Raw genomic sequence first — 21,263 nt, forward strand, 5'->3', positions numbered from 1 at the left:
ACCGTGGGTTCCACACTACAACATTAAGAGAGGACTGGTGTCCTATGTAGCTGTGGATCTTTGAGATTTAGTCAGTGTGGGTGCCATGACTGGTTCCACTGGGTGGAACTAGTGTGGGTTCCATCCCCATTCTTGGTGACCTCAGCAGCACAGGCCTTTGACTTGCAATGAAGAGTTATGGCTCAGAAAACCATGCATGGCCCAATGGATAATGCTAGTCAAGGAAATTCCAGCATTGTATGCACGCTTTTTCTCAGATTTGTGCTAACATCTCAAAGCACCACAGATCGTTTATTATATGCTATTTTGTGCTTCTCTTTGTATTAAAAAAAAAGGCCTGGAACAGGTGCAGTATCAGACTAAGATGATCAGAGGGATGGGGAGACTCTTACAAGAAGGTTATTTCAGTTGGGCAAAACAAGCAAAGGCTTGGAGTGGATGACTGCTCTCTCTAAATACATCAGGGTAAATAGCAGGAAGGGAAAAGAACTATGTAAGCTAAAGGAGACTATTGGCACAAGAACAAATTAATATAAACTGACCATGAAGAAACTTAAGCTGAAAAGTAAGAGAAGATTCTAAGTCATTGGAACAATCAAGCTCTGAAGCAGTCTTCCAGGAGAAGCAAAAAAAATACCACTTTTAAGCCACTGTTAAGTTTATTTAAAAAAAAAAAGAAAAAAGAAAAAAGGAATGTAATAGCATAATTAGATAGTCCCATTAATTGTGGGGAATTTGACTTAATAATCAAAGTAACTTTCAATCTTATGTTTCTAAATTATTATACAGCTGATCTTTCCAAACTTAGAGGCAAATCTCTCTTGGTTGGTCAAGATCAATCATAACTTCCAAATTACCAGTCCAAAATTGTAGATAAACTCTTTTATTTGATTTTTTTGCCAACAAAGCTGGTGTCTAGTGTTCAGTTACTTAGAAAAATACGCGTAAGTAAAGTAGGGTGTTTCTTTTATACTGCAGTCTAGTAGAATAGTAGCTGTACCTTTAATTTCTTGGTGCTCCTTTTACATTTATCTATTCTTCCTTCTAGGCTTTTCAGAAAAGGATGCAGATGAAGTGAAAGGAATTTTTGTGGATACTAATCTGTACTTTCTGGCTCTGACATTTTTTGTAGCAGCATTTCATGTAAGTGACTACATTTGTTCTTTTTAAGAAGACACTTTAGACTTTGGTTTTCTCACATTTCTCTGAATACCAGTAATTGTTTTGGGAAATGTTTTAATTTCAAAATACAGGTATACCTCAGAGATATTGCGGGTTTGGTTCCAGACCACCGCAATAAAGCGAATATCGCAATAAAGCAAGTCATACGAATTTTTTGGTTTCCCAGTGCATATAAAAGTTATGTTTACACTATACTGTAGTCTGTTAAGTGTGCAATAGCATTATGTCTAAAAAAACAATGTACATACCTTAATTAAAAAATACTTTATTGCTAAAAAATGCTAACCATCATCTTGAGCCGTCAGCGAGTTGTAATCTTTTTGCTGGTGGAAGGTCTTGCCTCGATGTTGATGGCTGCTGACCGATCAGGGTGGTGGTTGCTGAAGTTTGAAATATTGCGAGAATTACCAAAATGTGACACAGAGACACGAAGTGAGCAAATGCTGTTGGAAAAATGGTGCCGATAGACTTGCTCGACGCAGGGTTGCCACAAACCTTCGATTTGTAAAAAACACAATATCTGCAAAGCGCAATAAAGCGAAGCGCAATAAAACGAGGTATGCCTGTATACTGAGATACAAATTACTTTGTTTCATCACAAATAGCAAACTAAATAGAAAGACTTAATGCTCTGTAGGTGAACACTTAGGGAATGTTTTTAAATTTAAGTCTGAAAAAACAGATTTCTGTTCCAAGCCAAACTTTGAAACAGTGGTTAAACCCTTAATGCCTTGCCTCTATTATCCCGTCTCAGAAAGACTGGAAAAGTTTCCTTGGGTGTTTCGCTGTTTTACCCCAGTGTTTTGTGGCTTGCACTATACCTGTGGCATAAATAGGTCAGGGGCTTGAATTTTCAGTGCTGGTTGCCAGTTAGCTTGCAAGTAAATTTCATCTGACCCTGGAACACCCATCCTCTTGATTACTAAAGAACAACTGGACCTTCTGCTACATATAAGTGTCATGTAAATGAATGTAGACTAAATAAATGGAAAGCTTAGAATTGAAAGGAGATTCATATCAGATTCTAGGTAGAAATAGATAACTTCTAATCTTCTTGGAGAAATTACCATTTTAATCATAATCATGTTTATTTAAAACATTTGGATGGGTAAAAACAGTTCCCATCTAAAACAGTTGGATGGGTAAAAAATTGGCTGATGGGATGCACCCAGAGAGCAGTGGTGGACCGGTTGTACTCAACCTGGCGTGATATGAGCAGTGGGGTCCCCCAGGGCTTGGTCCTCAGGCCCACACTGTTTAACATCTTTATCAGCGACTCGGACAAGCGGGTTGAAAGTACATTGTCCAAGTTTGCTGATGACACTAAGATATGGGCACACTTGAAGGGAGAGAGAGGCTGCAACTAGATTTAGACAGACTACAAAAGTGCCAGATGAGAATAGGATGGGGTTCAACATAGACAAATGCAGGGTGCTGTACCTTGAGAAGGAATCCACAGCATACATACAGGCTGGGGAGTTCCCCTCTTGAAAGCACAGAGGCAGAAAGGGATGTTGGAGTCATTATTGAATCTAAGGTGAACATGAGCCGCCAATGCCAGACTGTAGCCAGCAAGGCCAGCCATATCTTGTTATGCATCCAAAGATAGTCCAGAGAGGTGATACTCCCCCTCTATCCGACATTGGTCAGGCTGCAATTGGAGTACTGCATCCAGTACTGGGCACTGTACTTTAAAAAGAACGCAGCCAGCCTGGAGAGAGTTCAGAGAAGGGCCACCCTTTTGGTGAGAGGGCAGTAGGACAAGCCCTTTGAGGAGAGACTGAGGGACCTGAACCTGTTCAGCCTCGTCAAGAGGAGGCTGAGGGGGAACCTGGTGGCTGCCTACAAACTTATCAGGAGAGATCATCAGCAAATAGGAAGAGGCCTGTTCTCCCCAGCACCACCTGGGGTGACAAGGAACAATGGTAATAAGCTGGTGGGGTATAGGTTTTGGTTAGTGATCAGAAGGCAATATTTTACAGTTAGGGTGGCCAGAATCTGGAACCAATTTCCTGGGGAAGTGGTTCTCACCCCTACCTTGGGCAAATTCAAAAAGAGGTTAGATGATCACCTGTCTGGGATCTTCTGAACTCAGCATTCATTCCTACCTGTGGCAGGGGGTCGGGCTAGATGATCTGTTCAGGTCCCTCCTGACCCTAGCTGCTATGAAACTGGAAACCTAACATCCTTCATTGACAAGTAAAAATATATAACTTAAATTAATACTACACTATTTTATTGTTTATCTTTAACCTGAATTAATTCAAGAAATTAAAATTAGAATATTTGTGAATGTTGGCTCTAGTTCTCTGCCCTTCTGTGTTTCCACTTCACATAGCAGAGAGGGGAGAACAAATAGGATGCAGATTTTGGTTCTTTGATTCTCAGGCTGGTTCTATATTATCCATAACCCTGTGAAATATTTAAGTTGGCTTCAAGGCCTTTTAAACTTGCTAGTTGGTAGTATTGGTATTTAGTGTTCTTAAGTAATCCCTTTACAAGATGAACATTATTGCTGAGAGCCACTAGGACCTAGTCTTACAGATTTCAGAAAACTATCAGGTCTTTAGCAAGCTGCTTTCCCCCTTCAAATACACTTCTAACCTTTGTGTCACTGTCTTAACTCCTCTCCAAACAGTGAAATTCATTCTGTTACTACTGCTTCTGATGGACGGTAACTTAAAGCCATGATGGCATTTGATGTGTGATCCCAAAAACCGTGTTTCTTGCAATGCCATGCATGCATGGCAGGAGGTGCAATTGTGAGATTTGAGCATCAGATCCCATCACACAAAGCTTGATCCCAAGCTCCCTCTGCACCAACAGGTAGCAGCCTTGGCTGTCTGTGGTCCCCTGGCTGGGAACTGTTGAGCCAGTCCCAGCCCCTGGGACTCTTTAAGAGCACTGGTACACTTTGGTGGTTGGGAGTACTGGCCATACGCTTAATTAAAAGTGTGATAGGAACCACTCACAAAGTTAATGCATGTATTTTGAGTTATAACTTTGTAGCTCAGGGGTCATCAACCCCCAGCACGCATACCAGCCATGGCATGCAAGGCCATTTTGCTCAGCACATGATTGCCAGCCTGGGCTCTAAGCAGCTGCTGCCAGCCACGGAGCCCAGGCTGCTCCCAGCAGGCGGCTGGGAGGCTGCAAGCCCTGCTGCAAGCAGACTGGGCTCCGTGGGTTGGCTGCAGGCAGGAGCTCCGGTGTAAACAGCTGCTCCAGGCTCCAGCATGTTGGCACTCCGGCACTTTCCAAGGTAGACATTGTGGGTTTTTGGCACTCCGGCCAAAAAACATTGCCTACTGCTGTTGTAGCTTATTCTTCATTTTATCTTAATTAAACGAGCATGTGGTCAGGTCAGTACTTAAAGACATGATTTACCAACTAGTTAATCGTGTCTTAAGTGTAACATCTGTTAGGGGCCTACCATTCAGCCCCCAGGGCTGGAAGACTCCTCCTACTCTGTTTTGTTTGAGGTTGTAAGAGTTGTTGGTCCCTTTAGCTCCTAATGTGAATTCACAAGGTGCCTGGGAGCCCTGAATCCCTCTGTCTTACTACACTTTGGCACTTTCTGGGTCTGGGAGTATTCTGTGTCCCTAGTTGCTCTTGATGCTTTGCAGTGAATTGTGAAGCTTGAGTCTCACTCACAGACTATGTTGTCTTAAGCTTTTTCTTAGGAGAAAGTAGGTCATTTTTGTCTCACTTCTATGTAATGAAACCAGCTTGCCTTAATTATAGAATAGTAAATTAATTTTTTAATCAGCTCAATCATCAGGCTTGTTTAAGCTAAGGTTTCAAGCAAATCATCAGTATCTGTCTTGCCGTTTGCAGCTTCTTTTTGATTTCCTGGCATTCAAGAATGACATCAGCTTCTGGAAGAAAAAGAAGAGCATGATTGGAATGTCAACAAAAGCAGGTATGGCACGTTATACAAGGGGTACAATAATTAAACTATGGATTTAGTCTTTTCATTTTAACGTGAAAATAAGTGAGATTATAAAAAAATGAGATTATTTTTGTATGATCATCAAGCAGAGAGTGGTGTGCCTTAATCACAATATGTAGTTATTTTATCAAAAAATTGAAGATGGACAGATTCTTATCTGATACTTAGATAACATTAATGTTTGCATTCATTTGGTAATGGATTTTATTTTGCAGAATTTTTCTAAAATATCTTTACAAATGATTGATTATGGGGAATATGATTTTTAGAACAGAGTGAACATTTCCAAATTTAAATATTTGTTGTCTTCCCATCCGTATGTGGAAAAAAATTTCTGCTGCTTACAAAAACTGAAGGCTAGTGGTTGACCATTGTGCCCTGGAAGTTTGGAAGTAATCTAGCTGTCTAGCTATAGCACTTTATTCACACTCTGATTGGCTGAGTGAAACAACCAATCAGAGTGCAAATACAACATTGGGATAGGAGGTGGCAGCGCGAGGGGGCACAGCCATGATGGTGGGGACACTGGGGGGTGGAGGAGGTGGGTGGGGGCAAGGCCCCCCGCCCTGCTCCCTGCAAGTGGCAATGGGGGCAGGGAGGGGGGGGCTAAGCCACTGGCGCTGACCTCGGCCGGCCCCTCCCTGCTTCTGTCGTCGCTGCCTGCAAGGCCAACGCAGTGGTGAGGGGAGGCGAGCAGTGGGTCTGGGCCTGGGCTGACGTGGGGGAGGGGAAGAGAAGTGGGTCTAAGGGTGGGGTGGAGAAGCTGACCCACCATGGGAGGTGGGGAGCAGCTGGCCTGGCCTGATGTGGCAGCAGCGGGGGAAGGGGAGGAGCAGGCTTCCTTTCCCATCCTCCCCGTGTCAGACCAGGCCTGCTCCCAGCTCCCTCCCCCCCACAGCCAGCTGGCTTCTCCCTACCCTTGGGCTCGGTCATCTCCCACACCCCCTGCATTGGGCCCAGGCCTGCTCTTCCCCTCCCCCCACCGCCACGGAGGGGAAGTGGGGAGCAGGACCAGACCCCAAGCCGCAGGAAGGAAGAGGGGAGCAGGCCCTGACGCTGGGGTGGGACATGGGGCTCTGTTCCTTCCTGCCCCGCCCTACATCGTTCCTGATGGGCAGTTGGCTAGTATTTTGTATAAAGGCCTTACAGGAGTTTTAAACATAAATTGATCTATAAGAATTTCAAAGGCTAAAATTGTTTTATTGCCTGTAGATTTCTTCATAACAAATTTCCTCTTAACATGAATAATAAATGTGTGTAATATCTCAAAATGCTCACATACGGCATTGCTACAGCACGTTAAACTGTATAAATAATTTGTTTACATCAAGTATTACATTTTTATACCCCCATCCTTAAATATAAGAGGAAATCAGCAGTGTTTTGTTCCTCAGTTGTTTACTTTGCTTATTTTCAGTAGGACTGAGCAGAATATTCATTTTCAGCAACTAGGTACTTGTTGTGTAAAATTGTGATTGTTGTGATGTAATTTCCTGTAATCATCTATAGTCTCACAAGTAATTTTACATGAGGAAGCAACTCAAACAGGTAAACACAAAGACAGTGAGAAGTACAGGAAATGGGCTTACAGTTGGTCTTTTGCAGAGGTGTCAGTTACTGTAATATCTAAATACTATTAAAATGTTTGTATATTTTTTTACCAGTGCTTTGGCGATGCTTCAGTACTGTGGTGATATTTCTGTTCCTCTTGGATGAACAAACAAGTTTATTGGTGCTGATTCCAGCAGGTATTGGTGCAGTGATTGAGGTGAGATCATGTAATTCTGAATTGTGTTTATGTCTAAATATGTATTTTATTGCTAATGCTCTTGCACCTTATGTCTTTAGGGGGATGATATTTAATTAGTCACTAAAGGCATTGCTCATTTAATATATTTACTTATTAACCATGTTTTTTAAACAGATTATTTGAAAATATTTTCTTTTGCTACAGGAATCCCATTCAAATTGTCCTGAATAATTTCTTTTAATTTGTTCTCTTAAGCAGTGGAGGTATTGTTTCCTTTTATGATTAATTATTTAAACCATGTAAACTGTCCCACGTTGTGAAATGCACAGGTGGACTGGGAAACACATCTCTTTACCCAACGGAGTTTTAGCTCAATTTTTGGAGTAGTGATTTTATCTCTGTGTACAAGGGTTTTAAATGCTGCTTCTAAATTAATCATGTCCTTTAAGGTTGTAAATAGTGAGCACAGGAAAGAAGTACCTCATAACACATGTTTTCAATTGCTTTTTAAATTGTTAAATTTTAAAATTGTGTGTTTGTGGTTAAAATTTGAATTTTTCATCAAAAATGCAGGTTAATTTTTATAAAAGTTGCCAAAAACACTCCCCCAAATGACAGCATTTCTCTTTGTATATTCCCAGGTTAATTTCAGTTGCTTCAGGAATTAAATTTCTTTATGGACCGATTTCATAACCGATTTTGGACTTTTTAAACATTTTTTATGCCTACCCTGCAACAGTGCAGACCTTGAAATTCCCAAATAGTTAGCTCACTGAAATTTTGTACAAAATCAAAAGTGAAATTCTTCAAGATTTATGGTAATTATTTTCCTGCAACAAGGGATTCCCAAACCAAATATTTAACTTTAATATCCTGGTTTTATACTCTTATTTTTGGGAATACATACAACATTGCAGTATTGTGTTTTTATCTAAATTACTGGTATGTGTATTCAATTTTAGCATCTTATCAAGTTTGATTTATGGTTATACAGTCCACAAAGTGCTGCTCTTGGAATCTTAATACAATATTTTTCTAATGAATAAATTTGAAATGTTGACTTCTGTATATCATTTTTTTAAAGCCTGGGAAGCAAAACAGTTTATCTGTTACCATATGATGTAATTTACCTAAACAAAACATTTTTAATTTTTACTTCAAACTTATTCCACACTATTTATTCATTTTCATGGATTTTTTCCCATCATTTTCAAACAACAAATCACCGTTATATTAGAGTTTAAGTATAAAAAATGGTAATTTGAAGGCATCAGCCGTGCTTCAGTTAAGGTTGAGATGATTTTTTGCTTTTAAAGTAGGGATTGGACTTAGTACTAAGGAATCAATAACATTCTTTAAAATTTCAATATTTCATTGGTAAATGCTTAGAAAGTTGCTTCAGAATAGGTTTTCAGATTTAAGACCAGGACTAAATTCTTTGATTTGTTCTGACTGAAGCTGGTCAAATATCTAATTAGATGTTTTTCTTTTTGAATGGGTTGAGTCTGTGAAAAAAATGAGGAAATCAGTCTGGGTGGCAGGCAAAGAGCATATTTAAGCATTTCAGATTTTATTTTTTGTCAAGACTCAGAATGGGGAGAAAAATAAAAATGGAAACTGTTTCCACAGAAGAAAAATCTGGTTTTTGGCTGACCATAACTCTCAGTTTCTCATAAGCCATTGTCATATGCCTAATTTAAGGGTAAAATACTTTTCAGGAGTATAAGCTTTTCCTCAAACACATTTAAAAGAATAGTTAAAACTTTTATCTCTCAAGTTTAAAAAGCTTTTATTACTTATAACTATATAATTTATCCAGTATAACTCTGGCTTTTATGCTTTCTGAATATTTAAATTAGTTGAAAGCAGTTCCTCCACATACAACATAAATAGATATCAGAAGGAAACTGCCAAAAAGAAATTAAAAGTTCAGAACCTAACAGTGCTTTCTACCTGAGGGCATACACCTTAACATTACTACAGATACTGTATACAACAGGCTATATGTGACAGTCGTAACTCTGTCTCCTTTTAGCTTATCTTTATGCACATTTTCATTGGGATTTTCATCAGAATGTTAGGGGGCTGGATGTCTCATGCTGGCAGACTTAAATTTGTGGCTGTACAGTTTTGCATATGCAGTGCTGCTAAGATGTGCACCTCTAGGTAGAGGCATAGAGTCTGTATAACTGCATATAAACTAACTTCTTAATTTCCTTGCTTTTGTGGAGTTTTATTGACTATGACCCCAGGGAGACATTCAGTTTCTACTGGGAGAATTGTGGCCCTCCCAGGAGAAACCATGAAGTACACATGTTCATGGTTTTTCAAGGTAAAAATGACTAGGAGAAAAATAACACGGGAATGACCAGGGTCAAATAATTCCTGGGACTGTTTCTCCTGGGACAGTGAATGTCTATATGTACCGTGGCTCACTTGGAAGAAAAAATAGTCTTTCAGCGTTTCCCCCCCCCACCCCCCCCCAGGGAAATAGCATGTTACTCACTGGACTCTGCTGCACCAGCAAGGAGCAGAACATGCTTCCTTTGCAATCCCTACATTATGCTGCACAGAAACACAGGCTGACCATTGGCAGCTTGGATCAGCCAGTCAGGGCTGCCATATGCACTGCTGCTATCTGTTGCCAGGCAGACTATGGGAGCCTGTAGAGCATGCTAAGATGTGTTCATAGCATCCCCCTGCTCCCCTCCGCTGGCTATACAGTGTCAGCACTGGAAGCTCTCCACTCTTCAGGGCCTCAGCATTCAAATGCCTGTACATGCGAGTTTGGGAAAGTTTATCAGAAGAACAAACCTGGGAGAATTCTCCTAGATTATTTAAATGTGTACACAGCCTGTGTTATATAAAACAGCCATAGTGGCTCCAACAGCTTTTTGTTTTTAGGTGTTTAAAAGCTGAAGTGGAATGAGGGTCATGTTGTTGGAGAGCGTAGGAAGTGCAGGTGGTAATAAAAATCTTCACCTTTGCCATCCATGCAGTAAGCTTTGTGTTGTTCTACATGGTAAGATTACATTTGGCAGTGCCAGTTCTAAAACAGCGTGTGCACCTGACCTTAGTAAACAGGTTTGTCTTACTCAGTTTTTATGATAATGAATAATCATTAAACATGGCCTGAGTCCAATCCGTTTGTTTAAATAATATGTTCTTATGGCACCAAAACTACCCAGGATCCAGTTCGTTAACAATTTTCATGTAGTCAGTCTTGTATTAAAAATGTCAACAATGAGAATTAGGGCTGTCATGGACAAATTTTAGCCATAGCTTAATTTCACAGATTTCCTATTACAATGTGTAAAGAGAAACCAAAAAAGTCCTACATAAATATATATATATAATATAGTTTTACATTGATATGCTAACTGTTTACATTCATTATAATTCATGACTTGTTTTTAATTCTGTTTTTGAATGCAAACTTAAGTTTGAAGTTGTATATAGATGGCTAATCTTGCTTTTGTCATTGACGTCTACAGTAAAACGATGGCAGTTATCTCTGATAGTTTGTCGTTTCATTTGTACGTTACATTTAGAAATTAGAAAAGTGGAATAAAATTGTTGGAAAAACAAACATGGTATATAGAAAATGATTTCCATGTTTTCCCTTATAGCATTTCACAGGGTACAATTCTACTTAACCAATCTTATTTTCTAATTTTGTAGACATTGAAACTAAATAGTAGGGGTATCCACTTTACTTGAGTTTGTTACTGCTCACTTTGTATTTTAGGGTTAGATTTAGATACTCTTATATCTTGAATAATTTGTAGTTCCAAATAATTCAGTTGACTTATTGACTTCAGTCTGCTACTGCTTCAGGAGTCCAAGTGTTCAGGTCTCACAAATAGAATCAGATAGCCTTACTCGTGTTGGATAAGTTACTCTTGATAACAAAAATGTTTGTCTTTTTGTAACTTGCACCACAGCTCTGGAAAGTGAAGAAAGCACTGAAAATGACCATTAAATGGAGAGGCATAAGACCAACATTTCAGGTACTGTATCTTTGTTCCTTCATAATTACTGGATGTGTTCAGCTGTCTGTTCCAGTTCACATTACAACAGGGCTTGGCTGGAAATAAATGTCAAATAAACAAAATAAGGTATATCACATTATACAAAAGTTCAAAAAATTGTTCTGGAACTAGAGTTGGTTTTTCACTAGTCAGCTTTTGCATTAGGACAATTATTTTGTATTAGATCATTAATATGAAAAGATGAAGACATTTTCTGCAGAACAATTAGCAATGTTTGCCATGTGGAAATATGTGTAAGCCTTGATGTGAAAGTGGCATCTCTGCATGTTAGGTTTAAGAAACCATTCAAATACTTTCTTTTTTGAAGCGGCCAAAAATGTTACTAATTATGATGGATTTGGTGTGGATACAACACTAACAAGGAATGAGACTATAAATTAGTTGCACTGAAATTTGATTTTTAATTGATGAACATGAGATAAGCCTGCATATTTAGTCACCAGTCTTCAGAACCAAGTAGTTACGCTTCATGTTCAATACATCCCAGGCTTTCTTTCATTTATTAACATTGAGTCAGGCAGTGCGCTGTAGTGAACTTTTAGTTTAGGTGTGATATCTCTCTGAGTCACTGTGAATTGTCTTTGAAATGTTCTGCAAATTCTGTGTTGGATTTCTGAAGCTTTGAATTATTACATGGTGACTTAGGCCAAGTGTTTCCATGTTGTGGAGCAGTCCTGTGAAAATGAGCTGCTGCAACTGCTGAATCCTTTCAGGCAGAAAAACTTCCACATTCATCATCTCATATCAGGTTAATTGGGTATATAATGGCTGCTCTTATCATGGGGTAGATAGTGAAATTTCCTAGCCCTTTAGTGACAGTTAGCTTATGAGGGTAGACTCTTCTGTGGCAGGCTAATGAAATTTGCTTGGAGAATACTTTCAGCTGTTATACCTTAGCAATATCAGCATCTTCTAAGATGCCTAGCTGCCTGCTTAATTCTGGAGGCTACCTTGAGAAAAGAAGCAAGGAGCCATATGTATGTAGATTACTTCATTCTTCCATCTCTCTAAAAGTTAGCCAGTGAATTAAAAGTGATATGTTTAACCTCACAACACAGTTGGGTGAAGAGTCTGCTCTCCTTTACTTTATTTTGGTGTCTCAGGGATGACAGGAAAAAGTTCCGCAATCATTTCTTTTTAAAAAATAAGATAAAACCAAAAAGCCACATGCTGAGTTCAGCTGTTTCATGTTCTTTTGCAGATTAGTAGCCCATTTAATCCTGCATCTTGTCTGATAATAACTAGCAGTGGGAGGCAGATCTATAGCTGGTAAAATTGCCAGAGTTCTAGTGAAGTCAGTGGAGTCATTGGTTGCACCAGCTGAGGATGTGCTCCCACAGGGAAATATAAGAAAATAATTCTTCCAGTGCAATTCCAGATCAGCCACCATAAGAGAGGTTTCTCTCTAACATAATAGGTTGGATATGAACTAAATCATAGCCAACCTGTCCTTTCCTAAATCATTTCCAACCTATCCTTTCAGACCTTTAATAATCCTGTTTAACCTAAATATCCATATTTTGATGTCCGCGTCTTCTGAATTTTGCCAAACTTGCCTTCTGAAACTGTTCCACAGACCTTAACTTTTGTCTTGAATGCATTCCTTTTTATTAACTGTAATTTGTCTTTCAGTTTCATTAAATATCATTGCTAATATTATGATGATGTGTACATAATATTATATTTTCAAGAATTTTAAATATTCCTCCCCCTTTTGCTACAGAGCTAATAGGTATTTCATTGACCTACCTACAATGATATTTGGCATTCTTCCTCAGTTACTTGTTAACTATTTGACTAAATGAAATGTGTTAATATCATTCTTTCCAATGCATAGTAACTTGCATTTTTCAGCTCTGAATTTCATTTGTCTCTGTGTTGCCTATGTAGGTTGGATAAAGTTTCTCTGAAATTCCTTCCTTTTCTCTAGTCTTGGTTTATCTCTATATTTCACCATGCTGGTACACCACTTGTTAACTGTTTGCTATGATTAAAATGGATTGTTACTTTTTGTTTCTTGGCTAGTTGCAAATCTGGCAGAACTTTACTCTTTGCCCCATGACTGTGCTTGGACTTTCAGAAAGCTTCTTGATAATTCTTCAGCAAACTTTAGGGGAATTGTTCACCATTTCTCTCCATTACTGTTTTTATGGTAGTTGGGTGCAAATTCATAGATGCTAGGGTCGGAAAGGACCTCAACAGATCATTGAGTTTGACCCCCTGCCTTGGCAGGAAAGAGTGCTGGGGTCAGATGAACCCAGCCAGATGCCTGTCCAGCAAATTGAGCTTATTAATTGTGTCTCTCTAATGAATGTCATTGAGGAAGATAGGTTGTTAGTTCTCTTAGTTCATTCAACAAACCACAAAGCTTAGGGAGGTTGTCAAAGAGTTTGAACTTTTGCAGAGTCATTTAGGAAAGCTTGATAGATTTTATTACTTCAAATGCAGACCTACAGGCAAGTTACCAGGGGTGTGGGACTTGATTGTGCATTAGCTGCTCCATGATAAGGGCTGTGTGCACCCTTTTACCCTGCCATAAACGGAAGCTAAATTGTGGTACTTTAGCTCAAAGTGAAGCCGGTAACTTTCATTTTACTGTAGGGTAAGTATATACATATGGGCAATTACTGTGGAACAGCAGAAATGTACCACCCACTTTTTCATCCCACAGTAAATTGTTTGTATGCTCATGTCCTTTCTTAGTAGGACCGAAGTGCATCAAAAGTTAAGCATGGTTGCACCTAACATTTTTTCAACTTGTTCATTTTCAATTATGTTTTCTAAGCAAATGGCAAAGTTTCATAGATTCATAGAAGTAGGGTCGGAAGGGACCTTGTAGATCATCAGGTCCAACCCCCTGCCCTGGGCAGGAGAGAAAAACCAGGCTCAAATTACTCCAGCCAGGCAAACGTCGAGCCTCTTCTTAAAGACCCCCAGGGTAGGAGCCATCACCACTTCCCTTGGAAGCTGGTTCCAGATCCTGGCCACCCTGACTGTGAAGTAGTGCCTTCAGATGTGTAGTCTAAACCTACTCTCTAACAACTTGTGGCCGTTGTTCCTTGTTGTTCCAGGGGGCCCTGGGGGCAACAAGGTCTCTCCCAAACCTTGCTGGTCCCCCCAAGTGACTTTATAGATGGCCACCAGGTCCCCCCTCAGCTTCTCTTGCAAAGGCTGAACAGGTTAAGGTCCCGTAGCCTCTCTTCGTAGGGTCTGCCCTGCTGTCCCCGGATCACGTGGGTGGCCCTCCTCTGGACCCTCTCAATGCTGTTCACATGCTGTCGCCAAGACAGCTGACATACGCAAAATTCTCCAGTCTCTGATTTTTCTCTCTATTCGTGGATGGCATTTTCAGCAAGTTGGACACAACATTTTGCAGTTTTCTTTTCAGTGGAACAATATTGTTAAGCAATAGCATATTTTTCCCCTATTGTGCATGCACATAGGTACAATTTGGTCCTTTCTCACATTTGGCCATCCTTTCATATCAGTGTAGACTCCTTTTATTTCTCTTTTTATGATGTCCTCCATTCCCTTTTTATCCATTAATGAGTTGGCTATTTAGTTTAAATAGATCTGGAAGAATACATGCACACACACACAAATATACGTATTTATGTATTCTTCAAGCCAAATCTATGTTTACACACACACACACAAGCACAAATGTCTGTCTGTCCACATTTAGTTTTACATATATGTAATCTCTGTCTCTTTCTAATCAGTCCTCTTCTTTTCAGCATGGTCTCACATAAGCAAGTCACATTCCTTTCGCCAGTCATTCATTTGTCCTCTTGCTAGAACTTTTAGACAGTTTTTTCTTCCTTCTGATTTAGGCAAAACAGAAACCTTGCACTTATCTTTTGTTTTTTTCGTTTTTTTTGAATGTCTGCTTTTATTCATCCTGTGAATGAACAGTACTTCTCATATGCCAAAGTTCTCAAATAAGTTAACCAAAATAGTACGAGTCACTATAACAATAAATGGACTTGGGAAAGGGAAGGATTACCCCTAAGCCTGCACTTTTCCAGGCCTACATTGAACACCTTCAAAAGTAAATTGGATGCTTATCTTGCTGGGATCCTATGACCCCAGCTGACTTCCTGCCCTTTGGGCAGGGGGCTGGACTCGATGATCTCCCGAGGTCCCTTCCAGCTCTAATGTCTATGAAATCTATGAAATAAACCCATTTATATTTTTAAAAACAAAAATAAACTAGAAAAACAATTTTTTCACAATTTCTTTACTTAACAGAACACTCCGACCCTTGCTGCAGTGATATCTCTGCTTATATCCTGAGGAATAATGCTAACAGTACTTGTGAGGGGGAGCAACATAATGGCTTCACTAACAATGTTGTCTGCTTTGAAGATGATCAGTAAAACTTTTTTTTTTTAAGTGGAATTGAGCTATTCTTTTAATGAGGCATAAAGAAGACCAAAAAGATACCCCTACCTATCCTACCACCACAAACCCCTTTCTTGCTACTGTGTTAAAATTACCAGGAATATTAACTTCTTATTCGGAGAGGGAAGATGTTATTTCATAGATTTCATAGACATTAGGGCTGGAAGGGACCTTGGAAGATCATTGAGTCCAGCCCCCAACCCGAAGGGCAGGAAGTCAGCTGGGGTCATAGGATCCCAGCAAGATAAGCATCCAATTTTCTATTGAAGGTGTTCAGTGTAGGTGATTGAACCACCTCCGATGGCAGGCTGTTCCAGACTGTGGGGGCTCGGACAGTAAAGAAATTCTTCCTTATGTCCAGCCTGAAACGGTCTTGCAGGAGTTTGTGACCGTTCGACCTCATCATCCCTTGGGGCGGTCTGGTGAACAAACGTCCCCCGCATACTGGTGGTCACCCCCGATAAACTTATAGGTGGCCATCAGATCACCCCTGAGCCTGCGCTTTTCCAGGCTAAAGAGTCCCATGGCTCTCAGCCTGTCATCGTAAGATCTGTTTTCCTGACCTCTGATCATGCGCGTGGCTCTCCTCTGGACTCTCTCAAGCTTCTCCACATCCTTTTTGAATTGTGGAGCCCAAAACTGGACGCAGTACTCCAGCTGCGGCCTCACCAAGGCCAAGTACAAGGGGAGAATGACGACCCTGGATTTGCTTGAGAAGCATCTATGGATGCAAGCCAGCGTTTTGGTTGCTTTACTAGCCACAGCATCACATTGCAGGCTCATGTTCATCTTGTGGTCAAGATTATAGCGAGGGTCTGTGATATTTGTGGACTCATACCTTAGCTGAGGTTGGTTATTTAGCCAGTAACTGACATGTTCTTGTCCAAAATGGTTATTGGGCATTGGAGGTAAATAGGCCTTAACTGAAAACAAATCTAAAAGGAGACTCCTTCCCCATGAAATAGTGCTTTGTATTGCATCTGTTTTGTCCAAATAGGTTTTATTTCCCTTGTTTAAATAGGTGTCATCTCCCTTGTTTTAGTGCATAAGTAGACAGGACATTTTTCATTTAACTTTGATGTTATTATTTTCTTCTAGTAAGTACAGTTCTGTATTTCTCCCCCGTTTTGTATAAACAAATTGCATCTTTTCTTTCTTTAAAAATTGTTACAGTTTGGTAAATACAGTGAATCTGAAAAGAAAACAGAAGAATATGATACCCAGGTAAGACAAAGTCCTCCAGTTATGTTGACTTATCATTAAAAATGTGGTTTGTCTGTTACTCTGGGATTTCTTTCCCCTCTTTCCCACCCAGCTCCAGCCATGGCGAAGCCCAGCATCAAGAGCCCCAGGAGGGTATGGGGGAAGGCAGCCCCTGACCCCTACCTTATGGGCCTGGCCCCGCTCCCCCCAGTACCTCAGGTGGAGTAGCTGCCAGTGGGGAGGGGAGCGTGCAAGGCAAGGGGGCTTCCTGCCCCCAACTTCTGCCCGCACCTTTTGACAGCAGCAGCACGCAGCTGCAGGCTAAACTTTGCCATGGCCGGAGCTGTGGGGAGGAGAGAGGGAGGAAGGGCCAGCTGGAACAGAGGTCCCTCGCCTTGTGGACCTGGCCTGACTCCCCCCAGTATCCCAGCTGACATAGCTGGGGTGTCCTGCGAGTGGGCTTCCTCTCCACTCCACCTCTGGCTGTGGCAAAGCCCAGCTGACAGCTGTGTGCTGCTGCTGTCAAGAGGCTCCTACTATGGGTGGGTGAAGGGAGATTCCCACCCCCGGCTCACACCCCAGCCTGAGCCTCTTGAAAGGGGTAGTACATAGCTGCTGACTTGGCTCTGCTGCAGCTGGAGCTGGGATGTGGGGAGAGGGGCATTTTGGCAGCCTTATGGGAGGCTGCTGGAATGCCACTACCCGTGCTGGCCAGGGCCAGTGCAGGCAGGCTCAAGCCAGGTGAACTGTCAGTTGGGTTGGTGCAGGGTGCTGTAATTCATGGTGCCATGAGTAAGAGTGTGACCCCTAAAAGTCTGTAGGCACCCTTTATAAGCAGATTTAGAATTCCTGCCTATATTACATTGCTAAAAGTATGAATCTAGTGACCTCTGAAAAGCAGGACTACAAATAATTCTTGTATAAAGATGTATATCTTGGGAGCTAACCCCTCTCCCATATTCCTCATAGATTCTGAAGTCTGTGAAATTCATACCCTGCTTTTCCAAATGTTTTGCCAGTTGCATTGATAAGAATTTTCACTTTCTGCTTCTGAAACAAGCGTACTGTGTGCCTAGCAATCTAAACTTATACTTAAACTGTAGCCTTTCTGCCCTGTTTTGCACTTGGGGCACAGACTCAAAAGTGTAAATTGACTGAGATGTAGATCTTCGGAATACAAGAAATTCAAATATTTAACTTTTGTGCGCAAAAAGAAAACCTATTACCTAACTCCATGAAGAGCTGATGCACTTGCTGAAAATAACTTTTCTTTTCCCCCTTAGGCTATGAAATACTTGTCCTATTTATTGTATCCACTGTGTATTGGTGGTGCAGTTTATTCACTGTTGAATGTCAAATATAAAAGGTAGGGTATTATACATTAATTTTCTAAAAGTATTTTATCTTTCTGTATGTAAACTTGTAAGAGAGAGTGGGATGCAGAATATAATTGCCCAGTTATTTTTGTTCAGTTGTATATGTCCTGATTGGATACTACTACTTGTTTCATAGAGTGTAAGAGCAGGAGGGATCCCAGTAGAGTTACTAGTCTGATCTCCCATTTGTCACAAGCCATTGTTTCCTCAACATAGTACTCTGTTAATCCTAAAGACTTTATTCCAATGCAGGCTGAAATTATCTAATCTAGCTGAATGGTGCAAGAGGCAGAATGTCATCAAAGCCTGTGGCACCTGCAACAACAGAAAACTGATTAGGTTGAGCTACCCAGGTAACCTGAGCAGGTGAAATATAACCTGCCCTATAGAGGAAGGTGAACATAAAGTATATCTCTCTGAAGCTGGATTAAAGAATAACTCTTGAGATAAAATTAGATATTTTTTTCTAAAGGTTCCAGACAGCGGGAAAACCAAAGCTTTGCTATATTCCATTGTATAATTTCCCTTATGACTAGAAGATTGCATCTTATTTAATTTAAACTTCCAACCACTTGAGCCTTGTTACGCCTTTCTGAGTAAGGTTGAAAAACCTACTATTCTACCTTTCCTTGGACAGTTACCTATATGTACTCATTCAGCTGCCTTTCAGGCTTTTCATTCAGATATTGATTAGATTGATCTCCACGAAGTTTTCTTTCCAGCCTCTGGATTGTTTGTGGCCTTCCTTTGTACTCTATTCAGTATTCCCACATTCCTTCTGAAGTGTGGACACATGAACTGGACCACTTGCATTCTGATCAGTCTCACTGATGGTTTGTTCAAGGACACAACCACTTGCCTACTTTGATAACATGGTTCTCATTTAGCCAAGGATCCCATTATTTCTGTTAGCCGTGATGTGTTGAAGTGATTATCTGTGAAGACTCCTAAGTCACTTTCCAAAGTAGTGTCCAGGCTTGCATTTTTGTTCCTAGATACATAACTTAGCATCTGCCTGTATGAAAACACCATTCAGATCAATCTGTACCAGTAACTTGTTTACTACCTCAACAGTTTTTGTCATCTCCAGTCTTTGCTGGGAAAGACTTCCTAGCCTGGTGCACTGATAAAAAATATTCAGTAGCATCGATCAGACAAGCAACAGTTCTTGGATGGCTCCTACAGAAATAGCCCCCCTTGTTGATGGCTTCCCTTTAACACCTGCCTTTTGAGATCTGTCTCTGATCCAGGGATGGAAATGTCATTTAAAAAATTATGCGTTTAACCTCCTCTAATTACATTGGTTAAATGAATGGTCCTGCAGCAACAAGGCAGGATGGTGTAAGGAGCCAGGGCCAAGGGTGGGATTGTGGTGAGTTCCATCACCAGCCAGGACTGAATCCTGTGGCCACACCAGGGTCTGCATCATGAGTGTGTGGGAGCAGGCAGGGAGAGGAGCCAGCAGCAGCACAGGGCATCAGGTTCTGGCAGGGTCCCCAGGTTGTTGTGGCCTGCTTTTGGGGGAGCAACTCCAGCAGCAGCTGCCCAAGAGGTGGCACAGATCCAGACTGCAGTATCACAGGGCTGCTGCAGCAGGTAGGTAACTAACAGTTACTTGGGGGAGTAGACCTAGGCAAAGTTGCGTGACTAATCCAGCAGGGCTTAAATAGGAGTAAGCACTATGGTGGGGCTGCCAGTAAGTGCTGCAGGGGCAGGCTGCACAGAGCTAAGCATACCCCCCAGCCCCATAGCACCCACAAAGGCTTCTGCCTATCTGCCTATTGGGACAGGTATGCTGTCACACTACACCTAAGCAGTGCCTTCAGCCTGCGGGCATCCAGAGCCCCAGGCAACCCCTCCCTCTTGTCCCCCTGCCTCTGGGCTGCTGCAGCAGCTGCTACTCAGCAAGGACCTGTGGCAGCTGTCCCAGCCTGGGGATGTGGTGCAGATGGACATGCCACACAAGATCGTACCTGAGGCATCCACCTGTGAGCTGAGCACCCTCTGCTAGGAGCCTCAGCACTAGGACAAGCCCTCAGCCGAGCAGGAGGAGCATGGAGCTAGCCACAGGTCACTGCTGAGTGGCAGTTGCTGGGCCCCAGAGGGGTGGGCAGGTAGGAGAAAGGTGCCAGCCAGGGTTCTGGGTGCCCACGGACTGAAGGCATCACCTGGGCATGGTGCAGCATGCCTGCCCTGGCAGGTGGGAGCTCCTGTGGGTCCTATGGTAGAGAGGGGTACCTGGCTCTGTGCAGCCCACCATTGTGACACCCAGTGTCTGTCCTGCTGCTGCGCTCATTCCTATTTGAGCCCTGCCAGTTCCACCGCACAACTTTGTCTGGTGCCACTCCCCCAGGTAACCACTAGTTACAGCAGCCCTGTGATGCTGCAGCTTGGATCTGCGCCACCTCCCAGGAAGCACCTGTCGGAGCCGCTCCCCCAACAGTGGGCAGGAGGTAAATGGTAAACATTAAACAGTATAAATTTAGTTACTGTTTAACCTTTTATATCTCTACTGTGAGGCAGGATTTAATGTATCTAATGTGTACCCTGTTTATTCCACATAATGCAAATTTCAATGAAATATAGCTTGCTAAAATTGCTGTAGTTGAAATTGCACAATGGATACATTTTTGCTCACTTGATATCTGATTATCACACTAGCATAGATTTTTTTTCTTCCAGAAACACATTTCACATTCACCTTTTTACTGCTGCTACATTGCAAACTCATGTATTGTTGTCTACTGCTGTAGCACCAGTGCTGTAGATATCTGTACTCTGTTCATCTCTTTTATTAACATATGCTTTCCCCAGTTTAATCTCACTCATTACCTATGTTTCTAATACCTTTACTTGTAAAGGTACTGTATTGTCTCCAGCTTCATTAGCAAATTTGATTTGGTATAATCTGCAACGTGATAATGATCCCTATAGTGCCACATAAACTGTCTCTTCTTTCTTTCCATGAATAAGTTTCTCATTCTTTGTGTATAGTCCATTGGATAGTTTTCAGTGCACAATAATGTTTTTAGTAAAGGTAATTGAAATGCATTATTCTTACAAAATTATGAAATACTAACCACTTGCCCATCAGGAATAATTGGGGGGGGGCCAGAAGAGGAGCATGTGTGGATGGACCCCCATGCCCCCCCATCTGGGTCCACTCCCCTCCTCGCCACCGCCGCAGGGGAAGGGGAGGGGAGGAGTGAGCCAGAGCTCAATGCAGGGGAGGACTGGGCCAGAGGGTGGGGAGAAGCTGGCCCACCACGGCGGGGGGAGCAGCAGGGCCGGGCCGACCCAGTGGCAGCCGTGGAACCGGAGGAGCAGGCTTGGAGCCAGCTGGG

General features: G+C 41.6%; 1 protein-coding gene across 1 annotated transcript in view; it reads left to right on the plus strand.

The window, feature by feature from the left end:
• CLPTM1L (CLPTM1 like) overlaps positions 1–21,263 on the plus strand; it is a 56,224-nt gene that overhangs the window by 19,821 nt on the left and 15,140 nt on the right. Inside the window, exons 7-12 of the mRNA XM_090039120.1 lie at positions 1,049–1,143; positions 5,020–5,104; positions 6,799–6,902; positions 10,829–10,894; positions 16,514–16,564; positions 17,827–17,909. Of these exons, the coding sequence (XP_089895246.1) occupies positions 1,049–1,143; positions 5,020–5,104; positions 6,799–6,902; positions 10,829–10,894; positions 16,514–16,564; positions 17,827–17,909 (484 nt within the window). The remainder of the gene's footprint in view (positions 1–1,048; positions 1,144–5,019; positions 5,105–6,798; positions 6,903–10,828; positions 10,895–16,513; positions 16,565–17,826; positions 17,910–21,263) is intronic.

This window comes from Crocodylus siamensis, chromosome 3, assembly GCF_052110815.1.
Source record: "Crocodylus siamensis isolate JL-2025a chromosome 3, ASM5211081v1, whole genome shotgun sequence".
Lineage (NCBI taxonomy): Eukaryota > Metazoa > Chordata > Crocodylia > Crocodylidae > Crocodylus > Crocodylus siamensis.